Source organism: Equus caballus, chromosome 30 (genome assembly GCF_041296265.1).
Source record: "Equus caballus isolate H_3958 breed thoroughbred chromosome 30, TB-T2T, whole genome shotgun sequence".
NCBI classification, from domain to species: domain Eukaryota; kingdom Metazoa; phylum Chordata; class Mammalia; order Perissodactyla; family Equidae; genus Equus; species Equus caballus.
Window position 1 is genome coordinate 23180378 of NC_091713.1, and position 20614 is coordinate 23200991.

A 20614-nucleotide genomic window follows, 5' to 3' on the forward strand; every position below is an offset into this window, starting at 1 on the left:
TTTCACTAACCACTCCATACGTATCCTTGTTTGATGTGGTTTTCTGTTTAAAGACACCTCGTTTAATACATATCATTGATTCATTAACATTGAACCCATGGCCAACAGCCGTATAACTTATGCCTGAACAAAACTCATCTAACGCACATATTTTCTCTGTCAGACCCATCACAGCCTTCTTGTACTTAGAAACATTAGGCAGCACTTCAGCACTGTGCTTGGGGGCCATTGCAAACAATGAAATCAAAAACAAGAACACAAAAATGCAAAAAACGTAGCACTAAATACATCGCAAACAAGACACATTTACAGTGTGAGAGCTGAAACACAAAGACAGAGCATCGCCTTGTCAGACCTCAGCTGAAAATGTGCGCTACAGGGAACTTAAATTTTTACCACTCTGTGCACGTCTGCAAATGACTGCAGAGATGCCAGAAGTACTGATTTGGGCATTACAAATAAATTTTAGCAAATAGGCAAATTTGACAATACGGATTCTGCAAATAATGAGGAATGGCTATACATACATGTATGTGTACAAACACATACAGACTACTTACATTTTGAGGCATACAAATTTCTTAGTTCAACTTAGACCTACCTACAGCACAGTAAACCATTGGCTAAACCTAGGTGCAAGTGATGAAATGCAAGACCATGAAGAACTATAAAATTCTTCCGTATATTGTTGAATGAATGACTATTAGCGTGCATGATCACCTTTTATTTTTTCCGTACCAACTTATAAACATACAGAAATGGTAGCATTAACTCCACTTCTTTTGAAATCCCACCCCTCACTAGTTTCCCCATCTGATGATTCCTCTTTCTGTTCCTTAGCGCTAACTCCCCTTTCCATTTGCACCATGCATACTTCTCATTCCTGTATTACACATTTAGTAAATAACTATTATCCATCAGCCATTATCTATCAGATACTCTCTATTTTTACAAAAAGAGAGATTAATAAAAACAGCATAGGTGGTTATAATCTGGGGCAGAAAATCAATCATTACAGTCTGTTGATAAATGTTTAGGAATACCACAGAGAGGACACAATAAAAGCCACAGAAGAGAAGTGTGAAAGTTGGTTCACAAGTGGAAGGAATAACAGAGAGGCAACTAAACACAGCATCATTTTTTAATTGTTTTGTCTTTCTTAACTCTGAGGCTTTCGCTCCTTGAATATCTCACGGTTTGACGTTTTGACTGCGTTTACAGGTATCTTAAGGAGTCATAGATCACAGTTTAGGTATTACTTAGTTTTCTTTTTAAGGTTGAGGACACTAAGAGGCTTAGTGTGAAGAGACTTGAAATTATTTTGTAGACATTTGAGAAGTTAGCTGTAAAGTGGCTGCTAATGGAAACACTCCTGAGCTTGAATGCCTTCTGAGCGTCCGCTAGTAAGGGAGGATCATTGTGGAATAAGAATTCTGCCCTTTGCTTCTTATTCTTGTGTTAGGCATTTGGAACTTTTAGTAATCTTGTAAAATCATCATGAATAGCCAACGAAATTCTTCACTCCCTTTCTATAACTATAAGAACCATTATCCAGTTCTGAACACTTCTCTCCCTGGTTTAACTCAGCAGTTTTTTTAATTGTGTACCTTGTGTAAACCTCACCTTGGACTAGGTTTTGTGTTTATGAATTTTCATGTGATTCTTATATGAGTCATTTTTTAATATACATCTGCAGGTCACTAATAAGGGAATTGTGTCTCCGTTTGGCCTAAGTCCAGCAATCTGAAAGTCGAAAGGTAAGAAGCACTTCGCACCATATTCAAAGTTCTATTTTTAATCAGAGGTGACATTGTTGAGTCAGAACCCTGAAAAGTGACCTCACTTGTGACACTGATAGGAGTCCCAGGAAACAGAAAAATTATCAATAAGATGATTGAAGAATTTCTCAAAACCTGATGAGCTATTCCTGCTTATTAGAGCAGAGCCCAAGGATTCTTGTGTCTTTCCTCATGAATTCATGACCTGATTTCCGTCCCCACGTTTTTTGATTCTTTGGGGCACAGCAGAAAGATGTTGGGAACCTTTCAAACACAAATATGTGTCCTATTTGAGTAACACTCTGGATTAATTTTTTCATTTTTGTCCCTTACAAGATCTAGTTTCCCCTATGAACTTGTTAGACTCCTGGCCCAGAGATCTGAGTCTGTATTTTTTATCTGAGCTTGATTTTAAATTTGCAAAGGTACACCCAGATTTATAATTTTATTGATAAAATAGGATAATTTTGTGATGGCTTCTTAATATAGGTGCATTGTATTAGGTAACTCTTAACATTTGTCTCCTTTTACATACAAAGCCCATCAAAACTATAAATTTGAGGAAGAAAAGACATCCTGATATGCATCTAATAGAAGGAGCTCTGACACTGGAGTACAGAGAGGGTGCTGTCTCATTTAAGTTCATCTGGGTGGTGGCCTCTCTGAGAACTATCCAGGCCTAATAGGTACAACCTAATACTTATGTTGGTCATTATAGTTGCATTTTTCAAAACTAAACTATGGAATTCTTTTCTTATTTCAGAACTTTATGTCTGGGATTTTGAGTCTTTTTTTGTGTGTGTGTTTTTTTGGTGAGGCAGATTGACCCTGACTGAACATTCCCGGCAATCATCCTCTTTTTGCTTGAGGAAGATTGGCCCTGAGCTAACATCTGTGGCAACCCTCCTCTATTTTGTATGTGGGATGCCACCGCAGCATGGCTTGATGAGTGGTGTGTAGGTCCATGCCCTGGATCCGAACCTGTGAACGCTGGGCCACAGCAGCAGAGCGTGCAAACTTAACCACTACATCATAGGGCCGGCCCCATGAGTCTTTTGTTTTAACTGTTTTAACACAAACCACAGGAATAATGTTCAACTATCTGTCTTTTATCTTAAAATTAGAAAAGTTAGTTAATTAGTACTATCAATTTAAAGTGGAGGTAGAGATTTCATCATGTCATCTGTAGCTATCTGTGTCACAAATGTTGGTTTGTATGTTATTTTTTCAAAGGCACTAGACTTAGAAATGCCAAAGCAATTAATTTTTTTATTTTCAGAAATAATTTCGTTTTCATGGTACGAAGTGTTTCTAAATTGAAACACTTTCAGATTAATGGACTTAAGATAAATGGTTGCTATTTTCTATAAGGAATCATAATGAGATATGGCTTCAGCTACATATCAGATGCTAGATCTCACTCACTATTTCTTTATCTTGTTTATTCATTCATTCAGCAAATATTTATCGAGCACTAAAAACATTCCAGACACTGTGCTGGCCCTTGGGGATGCAGGCAGATTGAATAACTGAAACAAAGGGCCAAAGGCGAGTGAGAATGTGGTACACACCCCAAACTGAGAAGTCCAATATGGCTGGGACATATAATTTAGCAGTAAGGAGGTTAGGTTGGGGGTAGGAGGAAGTGTAGTAAATTATGATTTTAGAAACGTAACCAAATTATGAAGGTCCGTGAAAGCCTTGTACAAGATTTTAAGGTTTATTTGAAGAGAGTAATTAATCAGCTCCAATTTTAGAATTACTGGCTGCAATATGGAGGATGGACTAATTAGGAACCAGGCTGGAGGCAAGGAGGCCAGTTAGGAAATTGTTACAGGTGAGAGAAAATGATGGTCTGGACTAGGGTGGTGGTAGTGAGGATAGAAAGAAGTAGATATTTAAGAGAAATTTAAGATATACTTATTTAGTTAAGACATTCCTGAAAGAATGAATGTTATAGCCACATTCTTGGTGATCTAATTAAGTTCTATTCTTTCTCAAAGATAGCCAGATGTTGCTAATAATTGATTCTAAATGATGTCATTAAACAGTTCAAGGCAGTTATTTCATTAAAAGTTATTGAGACTGGTCAGACAATACCCACTGATAATCAGGCTCATTAATTATAATCGTAATTGTAACATTTGAACATTTTCTCAGTATTTCTTACGTTCCACTCCGAGTGCTAAGCATTTTACACGGTTTATCTTCTTTAACACTGAGCGCAGCCTTCCAGGTAGATATCATTATTATGTCCATTTTACAGATGGAGACTGAGACTTAGAGAGGTTAAGTACTTAGTGTAAGGCTACACAGCTTGTAAATGGTAGATCTGTGATGAAAACCTAATGACTTGTTAGTTACTGGCACAGCTGGGATTAGAACCCAGATCCATCCTGCCTTATTACTTCTAAGATTTCTATTTTTGTTAGGGTTAATTTCTAATACGCTGTACAATTTCCTTTTAGCCTGGTCTTGCGTATAATCATATTTCTGCGTAAATAAGATAAGCTACAGTTTGAGTGAACATAGTAAAGAGTACTGACTATTTGTTGTTTTTCCTTCCAATTAGTTAGGTAAAGCAAGTGTGAAGAGAAGTGGAAGGGGAGGCATTTTGAGGAGGCAATCAAATATATACATATTTCTAATTATAAATTTCCAAGCCAATAATTTCTTTGAAAAATAATGTTTTAAGTGTGTGTTTTTACCATGTTAGGCCAGTAAATACAGAGAATATAATATAAGATCTTTTATATCAGTGTAGGTGACAAAGCTTAAAAAAATTCACAGCCAGGGGCTGGCCCCGTGGCCGAGTGGTTGAGTTCGCGCGCTCCGCTGTAGGCGGCCCAGTGTTTCGTTGGTTCGAATCCTGGGCGCGGACATGGCACTGCTCATCAAACCAGGCTGAGGCAGCGTTCCACATGCCACAACTAGAAGGACCCACAACAAAGAATATACAACTATGTACTGGGGGGTTCGGGGAGAAAAAGGAAAAAAATAAAATCTAAAAAAAAAAAAAAATTCACAGCCAAATGGAATAGTAGAGGCCATTGATAAGGAGGTTACATTATTTTAACCAGGACCACTCTGGAGACCCAGTATTTGAACTGAGTTCTAGACCTGTAGCTCTCGGCTGTATATTAAGTGACTTTAAGAGTGGGTTAGCTGTCAGGGAAGCAATGGCCGGCAACTCTTAAGATGGTTACAAGAATGTCGGGGGCATCCCTAGCGAAAGTAGTAGTCTTTGTTTTAGGAGAAACCAGTAGGAAAAAAAAAGTAATGCAAGTGACCAAATAGTGTCCCTTTGAATTAGAAGAGTACTTTTTTACTTACAGAATAATATAATGAAAATATTTTTGTTTCTACAACTTTGTCTTAACATTTTGTGTAGCATCAGCTTCTGAGAGATAACCGAGCGGAAAGAGGGCACAAGAAAACCTGTTCTGTGAAAACAGCCAGCAGGTAAGCAATTCAAAATCCCTTTTAATTCTGATCATTAAGTCATGGGCCATTTTTTTCATACAGATATGAATATGGTGAGTTGTAGTTGGATTGCTTTTGGTTCTAAAGAGCTAGCTTTAAATATTTTATGTATTCTTTATAAGAATCTATTTCAGAATTTCTACTAATGAAAAGAAAGATACCATTTTATTGGTATTTTTAAAAGCTGGTAAGAAATAAAGACTGAAGTTTTAAAAGAAAAGAAAATTTCTGTCTCCCATAAGTAGTGAATTTTTTATCAAGATTTAGAATAATTATTTGATTTTTTTAATTTAAGAAAGTAGAATTAGGGGCTGGCCCGGTGGCGCAGCAGTTAAGTTCGCACATTCCACTTCAGCAGCCCGGGGTTTGCCCGTTCGCATCCTGGGTGCGGACATGGCACCGCTTGGCAAGCCATGCTGTGTTAGGTGTCCCACATATAAAGTAGAGGAAGATGGGCATGGATGTTAGCTCAGGGCCAGTCTTCCTCAGCGAAAAGAGGAGGATTGGCAGCAGTTAGCTCAGGGCTAATCTTCCTCAAAACAAAAGAAAAAGTAGAATTAATCTTTTTTTCCCCAAACTTAAATGGTATTTAAACTTTATGAGAGAGCAACATGTATATTTATTCCAATAATATATAAATTATTTTATGGAAAATATACTCTTTTTTTAAAAAAAGTGCTTCTGGATTCTTGGTCATTTTATATTGTTGAGTTGATGTTATTTTCTTTCTTTAATTGAAAGAATTCGCCCCAGTTTATTGTTTTAGACAATATATTTTCAAATTCTGCATGTAGTGTTTCTGAAAACTTAATTTTTGTTTAGGTGAAAATGGCTATCAGAACATTGATCAGAACTACTGCCCTGAGATTTAACCTACTCAATTTTTAACAAGATAATTGGCTTCAGCAGCCACCATTGCATCCCATGACTTCCCGTTGCTTAGTGTACTAGCCACTGTGCTTAATATTCCCAAGAAAGCAATATGGCTTTGAAGTACCATGTTGTACAAACTCACCCTAACGTGGAACCCACTAGATATCTGCAGAAGTTAATGTGAATCCTATCCAACATGCCTAATTTAGACAATCAAAAATTGTTAAACATATAATAAGTTGACCATCACTGATAGTCAGCCTAAAACTATTATATTTATTTCTAAGAATGCAGATCCTAAAATTATAAAACATAGATTGTAATTATAATCTGTATAAATACAGATTATAAATAACTATGGATAAAATGTTTGTAGAAATAAAATGAGCAGGCAACAGATCATTATTAGAATTAATCCAGCAGAATTGAATAAAAAACATGTAATTATTAGAAATAAGCAATATAATCTTTGAAGAGCTAATTAGTGAAATGGAAGTACATCTGAAGAAATAGGCCAGAATATAGCATAAAAATACAAGGAGATGGAAAAATTAAAAAGTGATTAAGAGACACAGAAAAGGTCTAAGATATATTTGATCAGAGTCTTTGATGGAAAGAATAGAAGGCTAAAAAAACATGATGTTGAAGAGATTTTGGCTAAGAATTCCCAAAACTGGTGAAAGTTATAAACCCATAGACACAGATGCAGAGAGCATAGTGAGTATCAAGTAGAATAAATAAAAAGAAATCCACACCTTGTAGTATACTGTAGTACACCAAAACCAAAAAGAAAATCTTAAAAGAATCCAGTGAGAAAGGACGAGTTACCTTCAAAAGAATGACAGCTATACATCAGGTTTCTCAGTAGCAACAATGAAACCAGAAGACAGTGGACTCATCTTCAGAGTACTGAGGGAAAATACCTTGTCAACCTAAAACTGTGTACCTAGAAAGACATCTTTCGTGTATGAAGATGAAGTAAAGATATTTTCAGATTTCTTAGAACTAAGAAAGTTTACTACCAACAGACCTTGGCTTTTTAAAGGATGTTTTTCAAAAAAATAATCTCCCAAGGAAAGTCTGAGATGCAAGAATGAATGCAGACCCGATAAATTGATAAAGATTTAGGTCAATTTAACCATTGTTTATATAAAAGGATAATAATAAGAATATGTAATTTGTAGGACTTTTCGGAAGACAGTCTAAAATAGCAGATATCACTAACATGTTAAATTGGCAGTATTGGCGATTATAGTTAAAGTCCAATCTAAGGTCCTTGAATTGTTTAGGATGTTTACTTCATTCATGTTTTAAGAGATTGATACTTGCTAAGACTGTATTGAGTATTCACGGTAAAATATCAGGAGTAAATGCTACATCGATAGAAGTGGAGGACAGCAGTGGTGGAATTAGAGTATTACCCCCCAAAAAGCCATTTAAAATAAATCAAGGAAGAGGAAAAAAAAGCATGGAGAAAATGGGACACCGAAAACAAGGTTAGATAATTTAATCGAATTCATATATCAGTAATCACAATAAATATTTATGGATTAAATTTGTCAGCTTAAAGAAGAACTAAGCAGATTTGATTTTTCTTTTAAAATCTAGCTATATGTTCTTTATAAGAGATATACCTGAAATATAATGACAAAGAAAGATGGAGCACTGAAGGATGGAACAGGATGTACCAGATATTCTATAAAATAAAGCTCTCACGTGAGACAAAAGTGCTTAACAACAAAAGCCTTAATGAGCTTAAAAAGCCATTTAATGATAAAAGATTCAACCTACCAAAAAGATTGATAATTTTATTATTATAGACACTTAGTAAAAGAGCCTCAAAATATATAAAGCAAATATCAATATTAGTACATGGACAAACTCACTGAGCCACTATCACGGTGCTCCTATGTCAGCATAACTCGTATTATTGATGGTTTAAGCCTTCAGAAAATGTGTAAACAGAAAATTTGCATAACACAAAATTAACAGACTTAATAGTGGCTTTTGGTAGGCCCTTTCACCCAAACCATTAGAGAAAACACATTCTTCTCAAAGACACATGCAACATTTGTAAAAATTGGCCACTTACCAGGCCATAAAATGATATCAACAAATTTTAATGAATGTGTATCATAAAGATTCTGTTCCCTGACTTGAATGTGATTAAGTTAGAAATCAAATACAGAAAGATAATTTTTTAAAACGTTTACAGTTAAAAAATGCATTTCTAGGGGCTGGCCCCGTGGCCGAGTGGTTAAGTTTGCGCACTCCACTGCAGGCAGCCCAGTGTTTCGTTAGTTCGAATCCTGGGCGCGGACATGGCACTGCTCATCAGACCACGCTGAGGCAGCATCCCACATGCCACAACTAGAAGAACCCACAACGAAGAATACACAACTATGTACCGGGGGGCTTTGGGGAGAAAAAGGAAAAAATAAAAAAAATCTTTAAAAAAAAAAAATGCATTTCTAGATAACTCACGTGTCAAAAAATCATAATGATAATATCTAAACGTGTGGGTTGCAGTTAGATGGTAATTACAGGAAATTTTACTACTTTAAATATTTATATTAGAAATTTGGTGTTGTTCCTGTTCCTGTCATGATTCTGAGCTATTAAGATTACTGCTTCTCTCCCCAAGATCAACTCAGGAGGAATTTAGAAAGAGAAAAGAAACAGAAAGCTACAGGAAGCCTCTGGTGTTAGGGGGTGGGGGGCTGTTTTGAACTTGGGCATGTGGGGTGGGGGGCTTCGACTTGAGGCAGGAGACAGTGCAGCCTGGGTAAGGGAGAGTGAGGTGTGAGGAGAACCTCTGGAATTCTGTACTTGCTTATCACTGGCCATTGCCTTGGGACAAATGATGTCTACCCCATACAGAAAGATTCAGACCTCTGGTCCAAGCCTGTTTAGAAGTATGCCCAGAGTAGCTCGCAGTGGCGTATTTGTGAGGAAGTGGGAAAGCTTGATGGGACTAGGTCACAAATTATCATGTCTTTACTCCAGCTCCTATAAACCAAGAAGCTGGAGAATTACACTTCTAATTCTCTCTGGGAGTGAGGAGAGGGATTGAGAATTTTCCTGACCAGAGGAGTTCTTTTGTGAGATGGGGTGTGATGATTGTGGTCCTCAGGTCCCAGGGCCTCTCTGATCTAAGTAAGATTCCTTCAGCCCAATCACTGAACAGCTTGGAGCTGACACAGCAGACTGGCCTTTCCCCATAGCACTGCCTGGTAGGGCAAGATAATGAGACATTTGAGAACAGCCATTTTGAAAGAAAAATTATACGTTGGATTACAGATTCCAAGAGAAGCAGAAATATTAGAACAAACAAACCAAAATATTTTAAATTAGCATAATAAATATTAACTAAAAGAAATCAGGACAATGTTAACCATATGAAGCAAGAAGTAGAACACATAATTAAGAACCAAATATTTAGATCTTTTTCAACTTTTCTCAGCAGTGTTTTATGGTTTTCATTGTATAGGTCTTACTCATATTTTATCAGATTTATCCCCAAGCATTTCATCATATTTTTTGATGTATGGAACATTGCTGAGATAAATTAAAGAAGACTGCTTAACTGGAGAGAGATACCGTGCTCGTGGGTCAGGAGACACAATATTCTTAAAATGTCAGTTCTCCCAAAATTTATCTATAGATTTAATACAATCCAAATGAAAATCTTATCAGACTGTTTTATAGAAATTGACAAGCTAATTCTAAAATTCATATGGAAATGCAAAGGACTTAGCCAAACTTTAAAAAAAAAATGAGGTTGAAACGCTAACACTATCTGATTTCAGGACTTATTATAAAGAAAGTGTGGTATTGGTGCAAAGATAGAAAAATAGATCAATGGAATAGAGCAGAGTCAAGAAATACACCCACACATACACAGACAACTGATTTTTGACAAAGTACAAAGGCAATTCAGTGGTGAAAAAATACTGTTCAACAAATGGTGCTGAAACAACTGGATATCCATTTGCAAAAAAACGAACTTGGTTCAAGCCATACAGCAAACTTAAATAGATCATGGACCTAAATACAAAACCTAAAAATGTAAAACTAAGAAAACACAGCATAAAAATCTTTGTGACCTTGGATTAGGCAAAGACTTTTAGATAGAACCCCGAAACACAATCCAGGAAAGAACAAATTGATAAATTGGACTTAATCAAAATTGAAAACTTCTGCTCTTCAAAACACACTGTTAAGAAAATAAAAAGGCAAGCCACAGACTGGAAGAAAATATTTGCAAATAATGTGTCTGATAAAAGATTCGTATCAAGAATATATAAAGAATTCTAAAAACTCAATAAGAAATCAAAGCAATTAAAAAAGAAGCCAAAGTTTGAATAGACGCCTCACCAAAAAAGATAGGTGGATTGCAAATATGCACATCATTATTCATTAGCAAAATACAAAGTAAAACCACAATAAGGTACCGCTCACACCTATTACAATGGCTAAAATGAAAAAGGCTGACCATACAGAATGTAGACGAAATGGAATTGTTTTGGGGAAACTAAGGTAGTGCAAATGCTCTGGAAAGCAATGTGGAAGTTTCTTAAAGTGATACATATAGACCTACTGTACGGTCCATGTGAATGCTTAAAAGGCTTGTATACAAATATTCTTAGCAGTGTTATTCATAATAGTTAAGAAAAAGAAACAGTTCCAACGTTCATCAGCAAGTAAATGGGTAAACAATCTGGTATATTCATACAGTGGAATACAACTCAGCAATAAAAAGGAATGAAGAATCGGTGCAGGTAATACATTTATGTAGAATTCTAGGAAATGGAGACTAACACATGGCAGGAAGCAGATCACTTGCTGCATGGGCATGGGACGAGGGCTGGGGAGGTGAGGGAGAGAAGGATTGCAAATCATCGTAAAGAAACTGTTGACAAGGTGATGGGTATCTACATTATCTTGACTGTGGTGATGGTTTCACATGTGTATTTGTATGGCAAAACTTATCAAACTGTATACTTTAAATATGTGTCATTGACACTACACCTCAATAAAGCTCCTTCAAAAAAAATTTTTTAATGAAATCCTCCATGACTTCCTATTTTATTCCAAGTAAAAGCCAAAGCCTTTATCTCAGTCTTCAAGGCCGTATGTGATCTGGCCCTGCCCTTCTTTGCCTCCTACCTGACCTCATCTCCTCCTACTCTAACTCTTATGCACTTGCTTCTGGCACAGTGCCTCCAGCACACCAACCTCACTCGTGTCTCAGGGCCCTTGCACATGCTGTTCCCTATACCTAAAACACTCTCCCTGCAACTATCCATGTGGCTTGCTCCCCATTTCCTTCAAGTCTCTGCTCAATGTCGGAAAGGCCCACTCCACCGATACCATCATTCTCTGCTTTGTGTGTCTTCCTTATTGTCTCTGTTACCCCTCTCTTTAAGCTTCCTGAGGACAAGGTCTTTGCTGTACTCACTCGTATATCCCCAGTACCAAAAGCAGTGCCTGACGAGAAGGTAGAGAAAAGGAAACCCTTGTGCACTGTGGATGGGAATGTAAATTGGTGCAACCACTATGGAAAACAGTATGGAGGAAAAAAATTAAAAATAGAACTACCATGTGATCCAGCAATCCCATTCTGGGTATTTATCCAAAGAAAAAGAAAACACTAACTTGAAAAGATATATGCACCCCCATGTTCATTGTAACAAGGTTTACAATAGCCAAGATCTGGAAACAACCTAAATATCCATTGACAGATGAATGGATAAAGAAAATGTGGTGTGTGTATGTATATATAGATAGATAGATAGTCACACAGTGGAATATTAGTCAGCCATAAAAAAGAATGAAACCTTGCCATTTGCAACAACGTGAATGGGCCTTGAGGGCATTATGCTAAGTGAAATAAGTTGAACAGAGAAAGAGAAATACCTTATGATCTCACTTATTCTATATTTGTGTGGAATCTAAAAAGAAAAAAATAATAAGCTCAAAGATAGAACAGATTGGTGGTTGCCAGAGGAGGAGTGTGGGAGTGTGCAAAGTGGATAAAGGGAGTCAAAGGTACACACTTCCAGTGATAAAATAAGTCAGTCGTGGGGATGTAATGTACAGCATGGTGACTGTAGTTAATGATACTGTATTGCGTATTTGGAAGTTGCTAAGAGAATAATCTTAAAAGTTCTCAGCACAAGAAAAAAGTTTTCAAACTATATATTGTGATAGATGTTAACTAGAGTTGTCATGGTGATCATTTCACAGTATATACAAATACTGAATCATTATGTTGTACACCTGAAACTAATATAATGTTGTATATCAATTATACATCAATAAAAAAAAGAGAGCCATTTTCAATTAAAAAAATAAGTAAAAGAAAACAGTGCCTGATGACATAGGCAATGAATATTTGTTGCGTAAACTATTTGTAGAATGAATTTAAAATTGATTCTACAGCAGTAGAGTGCCCTGAATAAGTGTGCAGCCTCTGGAATTTTAGCGCCTGGCTTCTAACCCCAGTTCACCACTTACTAGTTGGGTGATCCTGAGCAAAATACTTAACCTCTCTGTCCCTGAGTTTACTCATCTGTAAAATAGAGAAAATGGTAGTACCTGCCTCAAAGCATCCTTGTAGGGAATGCATGAGTTCATGACTATAAGGCATTTAAAATGTAAAAGCTCAAATGTCAGCCGTTACTACAAGTATGATATTGTTATTTCCATCTGTGTATTTCCTAAGCACTTGTTAAATTTTATTTTTCATCGTGTTTTTGTTGTATATAGTTTAGAATGCCAAATCCTTCTGTAAGACTTATAACCAAGTACGGCAGGCCTCAGGCCTGTCCTTCCCCATTCGCTAATTTCACCTTTCAAAAGAAACTGCTTTCAGCTCTCAGCTGTTTCTTCTAGTATTGACCTAAAGTACATGCTTATATTACTATTTCTTGAAGTTCTTAACTTCCCGCTGTGTGCCCTCCATACACAACACACACACACACCATATCTGCATTTCTTTCCCTCCTTCTCCCTAATAGTTATAATATTCAGACCAAATCAGTATTCAGTGTTTGCATTAATATGGTTATGGGTGTAGATATTATTCATAGATGTATAACTTTTCTGTTGTGCTAGAGATAATGGTCTTGTTCTTCTTTGGCCTTGTTTTCTCTGTGCCTGTCCCCAATTCATCAACCACCTCTACACAGAAGTATAACTTCTTTTGAGTCTTTTTCTTGCTGGCATCCCTCTTGAAGATCCATTCTGGACCGTTTAACTATCTGGACCTGCTGCACATCTGATGTCCTGGGATTTCTCTTCACTATCATCCTGGGGATTTTCTTCATCTCTTTCCTATGTGGGATTACCTGTTCCCTGGATCCCACTCCATTATTTTTCCTGAGCTTTCTGGAGAAGAGAACAGGCGTGGTTAAATTTGTGGGACTTCACATGTTTGAAAATGTCTTTATTCTAGTCTCACATTGATTGATTTATCTGGGAATTGAATTCCAGTTTGGAAACCGTTTTGCCTCAGGGGTTGGACGGCATGGCTCCAATGTCTTTTAGTTCTCATTGGTTGCCATTTTCTCTGTTCGCCTATTATTTGGATGTTGGAGCACCCTTAGATGAGCCTCCAATTTTTTTTTACCTTTTCTTTGATATATTTTTGTCTTCTTCAAAGATTTCCAGGCAATTTTATCAGCATTATGTTCCAAACCTTTTATTGAGTAAAAAAAATTATTTTTTCATTCGCAAGAGCTCGCCTTGTTTCTGGAACATTCCTTGCAGATATACTCTTTGTCTTGTTTTCTGGATGCAGTGTACTTTCTTGTCTCTCTGAGGGTATCAGTTGTGGTAGGCATGGGGCAATTTGTAAAGGTGAGATAAACACGAGTTTATCAAGTTGATTATCAAGTTTAATATTAAGTACAAGATAAAAATTCTTCACCTTCCTTATTTATATGCATTTTTTCATGTTCCTCCCTTGAAAGTCATTTTCTTTCTTAGTATTTTTAATAGCATCTTGACTTTTCTTCTCCCTTTTGGATGTTGTGGAAAAACAGAAAAGTTAGAGAAGAGAACTGTCATGCATTAGTGAATTTTAGGATCATTTACTCCCAAAATGTACCAGGCAGGTAAGAAAAGCTAAGTACCCAAGCGGTCTGCTGTTAACAGCTCAAAGCTGAGATTTTGAAGTGTGTGACTACAGCCTACTCTTGACGTGGGCTTTCCTCACTGGACCTCTGGATGATAAAGGGCTGTGCAGTCATGGCGTTAGCCTTCGAAGTATAATACATATCACCCTCAGCTCCTGGGGGAATTTTTCACACCTTCATGGAAAGGTATAAGGGACATATTTACCAGTGCCACTAACACTCATGCAGTTGGGTAATTTTTTGGGTGTCCAGTTCCGAGCATTTCTCCTTTTTTTGCCACATTGACTTCAGTGTTCATCAGGGGTCTTTAAATCACTGATGGATGCAGGACAGTTGTCTCTTAGGCTATTTTATGTCTAACAGTACCAAGGAGGTGACAACCTGTTAAGGTCTCCTTGAAACAAAGTTCCCCCCCAATGACTCGCCCTAATAATTTCAGTCGGTTCTCTCAGGAAGTTCCAGTTCATGAGCAGTGGACTCTGTTTTTCAGGGTTTCCTATACTTCCTCCTCCTAAAGGGCAGCCTTCCTTTGCATTTCTTAACTTGGTTCTCACTCTTGACGTATATCCTCCCATGATTCAGTTCCCATCAACAGTGATCATCGTGGCGTGCCCTTCCATCATCTCCTAATAGTTATTAACGAAATATTTTATTTGATCATATGTTTATTGTAAACATAATTAACATTCTCGTTCTTCTCAGAGATGATACTTAATGGATCCTATAATCAAACTTTTGACTGATTCTTAACATAGGTATAATGTAAACTAATTTAAACAAACATTAATAATTAACAGAGGTATAGTTTAATCTAATTGATTCAAGTGATATTGGTCTTAGACATCTTCCTTTTAGTCTGTTGCTTCGTTTTTATTCCCTGTGGGAAGCCCTTGTCATGGAGTATGTGTGTCAGATACTGGATGTGAAAAATTTGCATCATCACATTATCCTCACATATTCGTTTGATATATGCTGCCATGATTTTGCATTGCAGTGCTTGAGGGTACCTGTTTCCTGTCTGACATTCTTCCATGTTGCTTATATCTTATTGATTATTTCATCTGATACTTCTGTTTGACTAGTCTAATCAAACTGGTTTTTTTTTTTCCAGTCATTCTTCCATTTCTTCAGTGTTCTCTGTCCATTTTCCTAATATAAAGTTTCGTCTTAGTTTTAGTGTATCTTATCTCTCATCTAATGTTGAATGAGTAAGTGTGTCTGAGTTTGCTCATCCCTTTCTTTCATGTTTACATACCTTAAAACCTTTAACAACATAAATAAAAACATAGGAAAACACAAAATTATTTCAATAAATAAATGCATGAAAGCGTATACAATTGTTATTTTTAAAAACCAATACCTATTACCTGTCACTGTCAATATTTAATAATTAAGAGGCATGGTTTTTGAGTGATCATTGGGTGCAATAGATTATTAGCCAAAGTGAAACACACACACGCTCACACTCAGCTAAACCTTGGGGCAATGCACCTAAGTGTTTTATAGAAATGCTAGTGACATCTAGATTTATTTCTTCAACCTGTATCTTTCTCTTACATTCCAGACTTGATATCTATTTTTTACTTCAGTATTCAAATATGATTTTAAACTCCTCAGAATTGCAAAGATCTTTTCCCCCTGCCTTCACCTCATTTAAAAGTACAATTAAATCATTTCGTATTGTTTCTCCCGTCATAGCCTTTGGTTAGTACCAGAAAGTTTAATAGAGTCTACCCCAATTGAAAGTCAGTAAAGCATATATCAAGCGATGCTTGATACTAAGTGATGTACATTCTCGAAAAGTTTGTGCATTTTTTAACACATTTTTGTGTTTATGATTAGTCTTTATTGTTCTAAGAATCCATACAAAAGGATTATTAGTGTACAGCAACTTTACTGAATTATTTAAATCATGTCAGGGCCTTTCCTTTTAGATCTGGTATCTTTTTTTTTTTTGGAAATTTTCCCTGCTTTCTTATTTACATGATTTTTGTCATTTACTCTTGAGAAGCACAAAGGCTAAATCATCCAGTAGTCTGATAAGTAATTTGAACTTAAGTATTTGAAATTACATTTCCAATGTAATTTGAAAATAAAATATTTTTATTGCTATTATCAAATTCTACATAATATTTTTAAATGCCTTTTAGAAACACCTGTTTGTTAATTCACTTTTACTTATTTCTTAGAAGCATTACATTTTTCATCTACTTAGTGCCAAATGATTTATCATTCCTGGATGCTATGTGCTCTGATATCTTCTCATCAATTCACAGTGAGGAGGAAGAAATAAACTTTTTGTTTTTGCCATCATCTTGGCTGATTAGTAGTAAAAAGAGCCTTCTAAAATGAAAAAGATGACAATAAATTTAATCAGAGAATCAAAATAAATCCCATAACATTCACACACTCACATTCGTGTCAAACTTCCTCCATCGCGTTGAAAGACCATTCCTGTTTACATTCGCACGGACCACATTTGTTTTCCTGTGATGATCCAGACCCTGTATTTTGTTGCAGATGTGACAAATAGAATTACAGCTGTTCTTTATTTGATCTTCTAAAGATCCAAAGATGTTCAAGGATTCAGTTTGTTCAGCCCTCCCCATGGAGTCATCTGTTATTTGGGAAGGAGACCTAATTTGCAACAGATACAAAACTATTTGTCATTTTGCAGGTTTGCCAAAAATAAATGAAACTATTAATTACTATGTTTTTGAGCAGCTGTTAATAAATTGGGAGAGGATAACAGTTCATTAGAGTACTGCTTAATGACATGGACTATATTTGTTTAGTGTTGCCTTTCACAGAAATGTATCAACAAAATTAAATAGAGCAACAAAATGATGCTGTATTTTAATTATTTAAGATGAGAAGTTGCCTGTCCTGTGTTAGTAGATTTGGGATTTTAAAACAAATCCTCCTTTGTCCTATTAAAACTGATAATTCAACACCATATTTTAAAGCAAGTTATATCACTCAACATTATATATTTTATGTACTTTCTATTTGTATGTCCAATATAATGGCTTGAAACTACTTTTTTATTTTTTAAAAAAATTTTAGTACTTTATTATTTTTTTAAACCTAAAATTTGCATTAAATTTCATTGTTCTATAAAAGTTTATCTGATCCTCCAGATAGAAAAGTGTCTTTTAGATTATTTTAACTCATTCATATGTATGCATGAATGAACAAAAAGAAAATATTCACATATTCCCTTTAATTAGAATGTATACATTCCATATTTGTTTAATTGGAATACGTTTAGTTGCATATGTGTTCTAATTTAAAAAAATTTGAATAGCTTCTAGGTACAGAGATACTTAGAATAATTGGAAACATAACACATAGACAACATAAAATAGTTTCTAAGGGATTTAATTAATCTCTTTTACTCTATATGACCAAATTATTCTGTTAAAAAAATGCAGTATCCTCAAATTGCCAGTTCTCATGCCTCCTGTTCATTTGGCATCCTGAAATTCTAACCTTCCTTGCCAAAATTTTAAACTAATGATTATAGAGTTATTTTAAATTGTGATTATCCTAAATAAAATTAGTTATCAGTCAGTTAGCATTTTGAGAGGTTGCTTTTCAGTTTAGTATGAATAACCCACACACACAAAAAATAAGATCTGTCCTTTGGAAATACGTGATGTGTCCAGTGTGTGGTAAATAAGAAAGCAATCAGGACTCCCAGTTAAACACTCATTACGGTGACCTCCCTTTCTAGAAATCTGGTAGATGAACTAGACCTTTTCAAATGACTAAAAGTAGGCACAGCCTCTCCCCTTTCGGACAGCCGTTGCATTTGGCCATGGTCACTAATAATGGAAAATAGTTAGCATATGAAAGCTGTTCCAGTGACCTGTAGCTGAAATAAATTTGTCGTCAGAGGTCCATTTCCTTAAGGACAGGTGTCTGTTTCGCAGTTGGCACTCTCCAAATTGGTCCTGTGATTAAATGGCACAGACACAGAACTAACCTTTAACTCCCAAAGATGGTTCCCCTAGGAAATGAAGAGACACCTACAGGGCCACATCCCAACAGCTTGTGTCACTCCTGCTGCCTGGGTTATCACTTCATTATGGGGACGTTTGGGGATCTGTTCTTCCAATGTGTGTATGTGCCAGCATACTTCCCCAAACAACAAGCTTTCCTAAGTTATTAGTAAAAGAATCACTGTAAAGAGTAATATTTTACATCAGCAATACAATAAACAACAGCTGCTACTTGATAATTTGTCCCTTATAGTCCCCACAATAAACCTGGTAAATCCCTGTGCCAAGTCGACAACACTTTCAATTTAAAAATCCTATTTAATGTTTGTAGAACAGATCACATCAACTCTTGAATTTTGAGGTATGTAATTGCTCATAATAGAACAGGAATCATCCTGCAATCTAAAAAATTGAATGCATATACAAGTGTAATTAGGATGTTTTAATGTTTTACTTAATCATTTATAAAAATATTCAGATGTTAAATATTTAATGATCACTTGTTTTAGCTAACTTTCATTACCTTTCAGTTATGACACGATTTAAAAAAGAAATTTAAAAATCATAAAATAATGTCCCATAGTGTTAGAACTATGTTTTTAAAAGAATCAATTTGTTTATAATCAGTATTTTTCCTTGCCCTTCCTCTTTAGAAATATTTTTCATCACTCCATAGTGATTTGTTTGTATATCAAGATATTGTTGGAAATTTACCTTTGTTTATTTCATATACTTCTGATAAATTCCAACTCATGCCCAATTATATTACACTAAATTAACATAATTCAACAGATGTTGATATTTAAATGTTTTCTGGCATTCAAATCTTGGACAGCTGTCTTTGAGCTTGGGGAAAAGGCAAACATTTAGAGTTAAATGCTGAACATATGCTTAAATTACTAATTAGAAAGATGGAATAAAAACTATGCATTATCCTTTCTAAGGACAATAAACCTCAGATAGGGATTTCTGTAATCTTTTTATATCAAGTTATAGTCCAGGGGTGTATACAGACTAGATGACAGACTTCACAGATAATTTAATTTCAAATTTGGTCACTTAAAAATTGTGAAGTCTCACTAAGATTTGAAAAACCTATGATGACTTTATCCTAGTAGTCTTAAGAGTTGATAAGATGTCTTTCACTTGCGATGTGAGGATGGGAAAAGCAGTTTTTAACTATTTTATTATGGGAAATTTCATCTTATGCAGAAATACAGAGAGAAATATAAACTCAGTGTATCTATCAGCTGGCTTAAATAATTGTCAATGTGTGGTCAACCTTGCATCATCTATATCCCACCCACTCCTTCCTCTGACTCCAAAACCCATCTATCGTATTATTTCAACTGAAATACATCAATACGTTCCTCTAAAAATTAATAGCCTCTTTATAAAAAAAGTCACATACCGTTATTACATCGATAAAAAAGGCAATAATTCCCTCATATATATGAGTATATATGCATATGTGTGTATAGATATATACAAACAGTTGACAGTCACATTTCTCTGATATTTTAAAATATTTGATCCTGTACATTGTTTGAATTGGTATCCAAATGAGATCTATCTGTTATAATTGATGAATATATCTCTCTTAAGTTCCCTTTGATTTATAAATCCTCCTCCCTTCTTTGTTTTCTCCTTGAAATTTTTTGGCTGAGGAAGTCAGATTGTTTGTCTTATGAAGTTTCCTATATCTGAGGAATGTTGCTGATATAACATAGTGCTGTGTCCCTTGCGTTTCCTGTTACTGGTATTTAGATCTAGAGAATTGATTAGATTCTGGCTCAGTTTTTTGTTTTGTTTTGACAAGACCCTTTCAGAGGTAATATTGCATACTTCTCTCACTTCCACGTCTCTTTCTATGATTTATTAGCCATAATGCTCAAATTCATTCATTAAGGCTTATAATGGCGATGTGTTAACTCTATCATTTCACTTTTACTGCTTGGATTACTTCTGTTAAAAACTTCCCGTCCTCAACTCCGTCATTACTTTGAGGTACAGATCATGTAGGAAAGCAAGATAAATACTTGATCTTTCCCCTTTACTTATCTGTTTTCAAAATTAGTTTATTCCTTACATTTTCCAAAGGTGACCAGTGAAATTTTATTCTATTTTGTTTTTAACTCATTGATTTATATACACTTAATGTGTTTCAATCTATTAGTTATTATCCTAGTTGATGTTAAAATTGGCCCATCTTTGGGCAATACCTTATTTAAATTAGTCCCTGAATCTGTGTCCTTGCTCCTAGGCGCTGCTTTCTTCCTTGCTTTCTAGTATGTTTACATTTTCTGGGCTGTCTTGGGCCTTTCCTGGCTTAGAC

The 20614-nt window shown here is 35.5% G+C and overlaps 1 protein-coding gene across 2 annotated transcripts in view; it reads left to right on the plus strand.

Annotated features, from left to right (window-relative positions):
* Positions 1 to 20614, plus strand: part of GPATCH2 (G-patch domain containing 2) — a 221380-nt gene that overhangs the window by 126904 nt on the left and 73862 nt on the right. For both annotated transcript variants that reach the window (XM_001489520.7, XM_023632692.2), the window contains exon 8: positions 5170 to 5240. In XM_001489520.7, the coding sequence (XP_001489570.1) occupies positions 5170 to 5240 (71 nt within the window). The remainder of the gene's footprint in view (positions 1 to 5169; positions 5241 to 20614) is intronic.